Raw genomic sequence first — 8,577 nt, 5'->3', positions numbered from 1 at the left:
TCTCTCTCTCTCTGTCTCGTGACACAGCGTTACAATCTAAACTTGAACGACTATCGTACCATAGGAACTATTGTCTCAGCTCTCATGCTAACCTTCAAAATGCCAGGGAGGTCGTCGATCTTGATCGACTTGGTGTGTGTATTCCTTTGCGGGGGGTTCCTTGTTCCTTTTCTTGCAAGGCTTGACCGCTTCCTATAGCGGGAGAGTTGAGGGCGAGAGCGGAGACAATCAACCGGCCAAGCTGCAAACTCCGGCGACTGACACGTGTACTTGTTAGAATTAACTTGATTACTGTATGGGCCAATATACTTCCCGCTACAGTTTCCAATCTTGTACCGAAGAAACTTGTTCCTGATAAGGCAAATGCCTCTCTGTTATCCCTTTAAGTCCTAGCGGTCCCTACCTTCTACCCATCCCATGATTACTCAAGTCTGGGCCTTTGTGGTATCCATCAATGGGTACAACAAATCAGTCGATCTACTACCACTTCGAACCGGGGTTATCGAAATTATTGCACCATATCGGACTAGATTGGCGATCAAGTATCGCAATGATTGCACGTTGTCTATCCAGTCTTGACCACAATGACGGTGCCTCCAGAATGATGGTTCTGGTTGGGCACTTGAAGTAGGTGACACCTCGCAGCTGACTGGTCCATTTCCATCCGTCTCACATTCTCCAAAATTCTCAAGCGCTTCACCACAGTTGCAGATATCTGGCTTAAGCAGGCACTACTGAACAAGAAAAAGCAGCGAGGTGATAATGCGGTCCACATCAACGTGGGCAAAAATATACTACAATCATGTGTGGATGAGAAAGGACAGAACAAGCTACTCGTCACTGGGATTGGATCCTACGCTGTCACTGGAGCACAACCGTCTTCAAGGTGAAACATCTCGTTAATTGCGTGGAGCTTGACGTGCATGCCTCGCGGCTAAAGTTCTTCGCTGACAAGGACCACGAGGTGACTGAGGAGCTCCTGGAGCACGTGGCTGCTCAGGGTATGATCCTTCGCGTGCGCGAGCTACTTCGGCGTCGCTGGAACAATACGAGCGGAGCCTACGAGATCCTTGTCGAGTGACATGGGTTGGAGGCAATAGAGGACTCATGGGACTTCTAGCAGCACTGCACATCGGCGTGGGTACGTTCGTGCAACAGTACGTTGCCGCAGGCAAAGACACTAAGCTTGAGCGTCACCGCAAAGCACTCGAAGCGTCAGAAAAGCGACGCTAAGGCTAAAGTGTCTACATGTATAGTTTCACTAAATTAAGTTCTTCTTTTGATACTGTGGTAGTTTTGATCAATTTCTGTTGGATTTGTTTGTATGGTCAAGTATGCTTCAACTGCAACAGGTTGAAGTTGGTCACATAGCGTGTACTGGTTGATTAGTCGAGCGATTAGTCACGATGAGCCAAGATATCACTGAGCAGTGAGTTATTCGTAATACAGTATGTACAACCAAAAGCCGGAGTGGTCGAATTGGGCTTGGCGTGGGTGGCGGTGCGAAAGCCCAACGCCAACCACGCAATACAGTGAGTGAAGCTCTGTAGTTGAGCTATGGTAGCATGTGCGGATAGTTAGCCACTATGTAGTGGCTCAGCACGCAGTGAAGTGCACATCAAGTGCTATGGCCCATGAGACGAGGCCACGCACGCAGAAGATTGTCTACTGCACATGTTTGTTAACTCGGGCTGGTATACATCGTGACTGAGAGCTACCAGGACGTTGCCTTGCAGGACGCTGTCACTGGGACGCTAGTGATAGCTAGGTAGAGCGGTTTGTCGGTGTGTATGTCTTTATAGTTCACTTTCGGTTTTACATCAAAGCCGGCAAGCGCAATACAGTCGCCAAGAGACTTATTGAAGTACCAGCTTCCCCCGACTGTGTTCGCGTTTTTTTTAAGTGTGACCTACTTCACGAACTCAAGTGCTTTCGACTGTTGCTTGACGGGTTGGGTCGGCTAGTAAAAAAAATACTCTGAGTAGGGGAACTCAAGTGCTTTCGACTGTTGCTTGATTGTGTCGGCTAGTCAAAAAAAACTAGGAGTAGGGGTTCCAACGTTAAGGTCTTAACCTTACGTCAACTGATTCTAACCTCAACTTTGTCGTTGACGTTGAAGACAGTCTTGAGGTTTTCTAAACCTCTCTGTACACTCTTCCTAAGTGCACATTTTAATAGTAATTACAAGTGTGAGCAAACAGCCCCTCTTAATTTGGGAAGGCGCCATTTGCCATTATGTTCATACTGAAACTTAATAGCAATGGCGGAAAATCCCGGCCAACCGGTCCAGCCTTCAGCGTACCGGTTTAGAACGCCTCAGCACAACTCAAATTTACGAGCAGCTTCATCCGTCAGCAAGTCTTCACTACTGAGAGCTGCGAAGGATTTGGTGTGTTCGTACCAATTAGCAGCAACATTGCCCAGCCCGAGCAGAACGAAAACCATTTTCAGTAGATGTCACTTGTAGAATCCTAGAATTCAGCCTGATCATCTAATGTAAAGCGCTTCACTCGTAAGCTACGTCACTGGGCTGATCTCATCCGAGCTTAAAAGTAGGAGGTAGAACGCCAAGCGAATAAATGAATTGATAATCGTCCTTACCGTATAGTCTTAGTAATAGGCGACAAGGGTCGAACAAAGTGTGTAACAAGGTACCCATACAAATCCTAAGATTTAAAGTTGACTCGACACAGATTTATTAACTGTCAATCCATTTTTTTCGATGCCCAACGTCAATGCAGTACTCCAGTTTTTTTTTTAAAGTATCATCGTTATCACTATCATCTTCACTCTCACTATATTCGCTTCCAATGTCGTCCTCGGAGTTGATCTCTTCTTCTGTAATTTTGTAGCGTACAAGCTCAGCAACAACACTGTCGATATCATGAACACTGTCTTCTTCGCTGCTGACCTCGCGAACATCCATAAGAAGGCCCGCCCTTGCAAAACCGCTTAATATGGTCTTAGCGGACAGGTTCGACCAGCACGACGTGATCCAATCCGTTATCACAGGTCGACTGGGTGCAATTAGCAAAAGTTTTCATCGTCGAGTTTTTTTTTATTAAACCAGCCACAGTTTTAGCCGATTCCTCTTGGTCTAGGGTTGTCCGTGCCACGTTAATTTGTGCTTCAATTTGTTTTCTGCGACTTAGACGGTCTATTTTGCCATCGTTGTAAGAGCGTAGATGTTACAGCGCAACCAGTTCACAGTGATTCTCCCTATGGTTATCGAAGGGCCACCGGTTTTCTTCCGTATATTACCAGATGACCCGCAACGTAGCAATTAGAGTATTCAAAGCCTAAAATAGCACACTGTAACCTGTAACCAACTGTTTTTTTTCTGGAACACTATTGGTCAAAGCAGTATGTCGCTTAGGACCAAACGTCGCCTATTACTAAGACTATACGGTATCGCCACTCCACAACGAATATGTGAAGTGCAAAGCTGTCCTTCACAGCGTAACCCGACCACGAAAATACTGGAAGAGAATCATAGCGAGACCGCTCTTGAGGAAATATTCCAAACATCTCATTCGTATCGTGTGATGTGACGGAGTGCTGTCATTTTCACTCTGTCAGGCATTGAAGTGCAAGATGCATATTCTAAATGTATCCACAATGTGATTGGCAAAAACTAAATTCTAATAATATGCTAGTTTTGTTTACGCCGTCACACTGAGACATTGAGAAGGTCTCATTGGCTGCAAATCGAGAATGTTCTCGAAGCTTGATTATGGGACGCCAGAGAATCAAGTCAACATTGGAAGTTTATAAGAAAATCATTGGTAGCTAGCCAAATCAGAAGATAGGAAAAGATAAACTTTAGGATACACTCTACTGTATTCTTAGGAGAGCACTGTGAGCCTCCCGTAGGTGCCAGGTAGCCGTAAGAGCCTTCCTCATTTCAATCCACTTTTCAATTTACCAAACAATCCCCAGTGGTCCATCAACTGGCCACACCTCCTCAGGTCTTCGCTTCGTGTCGCCTCGGTTCCTCACTTCGCCGGTCCACGTCTCGGCGCGGTCTTCGCTTCGTCGCCCCAGCGCTCACTACTGTGTTACATGTGAGGCCAGGGTCTACATCGTCTTCAATGAATATACATGGGGCGGGTGCCATCCATTTCCACAAGTTTGCGCTCGACTCGGTGTCATTTAACTGCTCTAGTTAAAGTTGATCTACGGGTAGACACAGCTGTGGGTTCTCACCGGAGCGCAGCAGCCCTTGCATGACGTCGACGTGGTCATCGAGAGCAGCATATAAAAAAATGCAGTACCGTAAAGTTAACGTCATCCCGAGCTTCTTCTCCTGTAGAGCTTGAACAAAACCAGTCTTGCCTTCCACTGCTACGTAGTAGAATGGATGCCTCGCCATCAGTTTGTGAACACGTTCCTAGTCGTACGGATGGAGCGAACGTCATGCTTAACAAGCATCTCCAGCATCTCAACTTGCCCATGTCCTGCTGCCCAATGTCACACCATTTGTCCAATGGCAATATCCACACGTACTTGTCAGCTCCGGTACGTAGCATAGTCCACTACTTGTGTATATTCACCAGTTAATGCTTCATGCAACGGCCTGTGCGATTATATCAGCGTGAGCTTCTACAACTAAAATTTCCACCACTTCCTACAGTCGTCCCGATAAGCAGTGTACAGTTCTGGCACACCCATTTCGTACTTCTTGTTCACAATTGCGCCGGCTTCTAGGACTAAATACCGCGCCAGCTCCACAAAGTTCCTTTTCACAGCATACATCAGCGGCATATGTACTCTCCTAGTGTTGCAGTCCACCAACACTCGTTCTTTCAGGATCAGATCCTCGACACAGTCGCTGTCAGCGGCGACGTGAGATCACACACAGAGCTAACCATGAACAGGTCAGTAGTTCACACAACACCTCGATACACTGGTACTAGCCATGCAAGGTTCAAATAGTAGTACGTACAGCGTAGATTCAGGTCGTCGGCGTCATTTTACGGTTTTGGGGACCGCATGAGTGGTTTCGAGGTTAATAATCGTTGATTGTTAACCTCAACCTATGATTAACCTCAAGATTGAAGTTGAGCTTAAGTACTAACGTTGGGACCCCTAACTCTGAGAACAGAATTGTAACAACTGTTTAAAGATTTAACATTATCGAAGAAACAAGGGCACGACAATTTAAAACACCAGGTTTGGTCAGCAACTTCCAATAAATAAGCGATAAGCAAAACCTTATTTGCCTGCCATTATGATGTCTTGAGCTGTCTTGGAACATCGTTGATTTTAAAGTGACACCTATCGTGACGACTAATTATTTTTTACCAACTTCATGTGCGCTGTCGCCTGTGGCGAATAAATAATATCAACATATAAATTTGCTATTTGTTACTTACCTTGAAAATTCATTATAACATCTACTTACTCATTCTCTTCCAACACGAGCTGGTTCGTTAAGTCGGACGAAGTAAATGGGATAAATTGATAGATTAGCCCGCCCCTATTTAAATTTCGAGCACTGACGACTAAATAATAGAACAATTATTATAATTGACTTGGCATATGAGCTTTCTTCATTTGAAGATGCACTTTTTTTCCAACTCTGCATATTACCTCTAGAACTAGATGATATTTAAGCTTTGTTTTTATTTTCAATATCGGCTTTCTTGAGGCTAATTAATTTTTCTCTGATAATAAATTCGTAGATTTTATCAGCAGCTTTGTGTTGACGCCTCCGTTGCCCAAACTAGCTCTCGACCCTGCATTAACGGCAGTGGCCCATTCTCGCAAACTTACAGCAGGGCCGCGCACAAGAAAGAAGTACTGGATTGCATTACACAGGTTCACAACCTATATGAAACTATTGACAGGTTCTACGGCCAGGCCACGTCGGGCGAAAACAAATCAACAAGTGGAGTAAACAAACCGTCACCATTCCTGCAGCTTGTCCTTCTGATCGAGGGTCTCATCGAAATCTACGACACCTCGGAGACTGTAGTGTGTGGCACAGCAAGGAGTCTTTCCTCAACGGCAAGGAGGCTATCCTGAATCAAGAACCCCATCCCGAACTACAGCGGCGTCTATCAACGTGAAGTTGCAGTTTTACTGCAACCCTGGTGCTCGACTCTCAAGGCTGTGTCCAGGTGAAACCTGTGGCCCTGATAGGAGTAGGAGCAGTCGAGTAGAATGCAGGAGCAGGAGTTAGTCAGAAGGAAGTTCACTTCTAAACTTGCAAGCAATAGCACACCAGCATTTCCAGCAAAGCGGAAACTACCACAGAGACGCTACCGTCTGTCCGAAAAGGTTGAAGAAGAAATTGAACGCAGGATCAACGCCCTGCGTCGTGACAGTGCTCTCTTCTTGCGTTTGATGTTTCGTACGTATGCAAAGGACGTGGCTGTCAAACACGGCATGAATACGACCAAATTCTGTAAAAGACAAAAACAGTCAATTGCACGTTGAACTTACCGTTATTCAAAACCCTGCTGCTGTGATTTATTGTAGGAAGTTTTCCCATGCTCCTCCCACCCTGTCGCTATAAGAAGTTACTTTTGATAAGACGTAACGGTGTTGGTCTGTAGTTCTGTGAATTCTGTGAATAAAAACACAATCGGTTGTCAATCCAATTGAAGTACGAAGTAGTTGGATGCCGTGTGGGTACACTGCAGAAATAAAAGTGATACCTTGCCGCTTCGACTACAGATTGCAATGTCCTAAGAGCATATCCGCCGGTGAGTATCTATGCCTTTATAGCTACCGAACTGCCCAAATTGATAACTACCCTGATTTTTCGGGGCGTCTCAATCGCGATAACTTTGGCGACCAAGGGACTTCATAACTATAGTGATCTAATCAAGTAAAGAAGTTACTCGATCGGTGTAAGTGACGCAAACAGATAGTTGCGGTCAAACAAGTGGATCATATAGTCGGCTTTTTTTAACTGCTGAGTGCATACACCCAGGTCGTGTTGTAAGGTAGAAAGGTACAACTTGATCTTCATAGCTACAACGTCAGAAAACGTAGCGGTAATATCGGCAGGTGAAGCCATAGAAAGTTGGAAATGTTGCTGAAGACCCTTATACCCCATAATGGCGCTTGCACACATCTGGGGCACTGAGGGCGTACGCTGCGGGCGCCACGGGATGACCTCAGTCCTAAAATGCCTGAAATGGGTGGTGCTCAACAAGACATCAGAGCGTTTTGAATTTGTCTCACATGTCAGCATGGTAAGGATGTTGTAAATCGCTAGATGCACTACTTCTCCATCGCCTGACGTAGCTTCATTGGAGGGACAAAGTCATTACCGAGGATCCTGCTTACCAGACCAAGCCCCAACATCTTACAGAGCAACCTGTAAATCCTGATGATGTCCGTATTTTGCCATCTGCTGCCTGTTTGGGCGGATCTGGAAGTAGTCCCAGTGAATCATCCGCTCTTTTAGTAGTAACAAACCAAATCACCAAGGTTCTAATAAAAGAAGTATCATAGCGATCACGACCATCCAACCAAGGTCAAAAACGTAAAGGCACTCGGTCTGTTTCGTGATTTGGAAACGTCGAGATCGTAGCCGTTGATGTTGGTGAGTTAACGAGATAATGCCATGAACAAAACTACAAGGATTCTAGTTGAAGCTGTAGAGTGCCTGGTTTTTTTTATCTCCGGTGTACCCAAACGGCATTTACCTAAACTGTACTTCGTAGTTCGATTCGATTGGCGATCGATTGTGTTTTTATTCACAGAACTGCGGACCAATAGACTGTTCTAAACCCTCGTACTAACCATGCCACTCATTGTGAGGTGCTCATTATACTCACACCATCACTGATACCCCCATATTGTACGATTGTGAGTATTGGGTATTAATCAATGACCTTCCTACTGCAACAAAATAAACTCACGTCATCACTGATACTTTCAAAATAAACCAAACCATCGAGAACCTCGACTACAGTTATTTTTGGTTTTCACTCTTACCGCACAATAACCTCAGCATGAGTCTGGGTCTCGGTGACGATGAAGAATGCGAGACTCTGCAGGCGGCATTGGCCTTCATCGACGAGTACGGGAACGACCTGTTCAGCGACGAGAGCTCGTCAAGCTCCCGTGAATCCCATACTACCAAGCACAACAGCAACAATGTCACGCGGCATTCAAAGCAGACCAACAGAATTTCTCGCAATACCGCCGGGACAACTAGTTTACCACGTCCGCGAACCAAACAGCAACTCCCCAGAAGGAACCGGTCACGAGATCGACAGAGACTTGAGATCCTCCAACTGCGAGCAGAAGCGCAAGTGCTGCAGAATCGCATCGCTGACATGAAAAGGAAGCAGCAAGCTGCTGATGCTGAAGACGCAATAGTCGACGTGATGAATCCGACTTTCGACCAAGACAATGGTCCCCGCTTCGACGTGTGGAAGGATCTAGCAAAAAAAAATACCGCCGGCTTCGGAAAGAATCTGATGCGGCAAACCGACACCTTTGTGACATCTACACTCGCCAAACTGCAACAATTGAAACGTTGAGAAGGCTTTTGCAGATGCAGGAGCAAGTGAAGGTTAGTTCGTATATTCAAAGCTTTTAACATGAAGTCTTTTT

The 8,577-nt window shown here is 45.6% G+C and overlaps 1 protein-coding gene across 1 annotated transcript; it reads left to right on the top strand.

Moving 5' to 3' along the window:
• The first annotated feature begins 7,927 nt into the window (after positions 1 to 7,927).
• On the top strand, positions 7,928 to 8,577 carry PPTG_03036 (hypothetical protein). The gene has a single exon (XM_008895709.1). The coding sequence runs from the start codon at positions 7,971 to 7,973 to the stop codon at positions 8,502 to 8,504; it is 534 nt and encodes a 177-aa protein (XP_008893957.1). The 5' UTR covers positions 7,928 to 7,970; the 3' UTR covers positions 8,505 to 8,577.

Source organism: Phytophthora parasitica, assembly GCF_000247585.1.
Source record: "Phytophthora parasitica INRA-310 unplaced genomic scaffold supercont2.4, whole genome shotgun sequence".
Classification (NCBI taxonomy): Eukaryota; Oomycota; class Peronosporomycetes; order Peronosporales; family Peronosporaceae; genus Phytophthora; species Phytophthora nicotianae.
This window is presented reverse-complemented; position numbering and strand designations above follow the sequence as displayed.

Coding starts and splice junctions, on each gene's coding strand:
- PPTG_03036 (XM_008895709.1), top strand. CDS start 7,971: ATGAGTCTGGGTCTCGGTGACGATGAAGAATGCGAGACTCTGCAGGCG.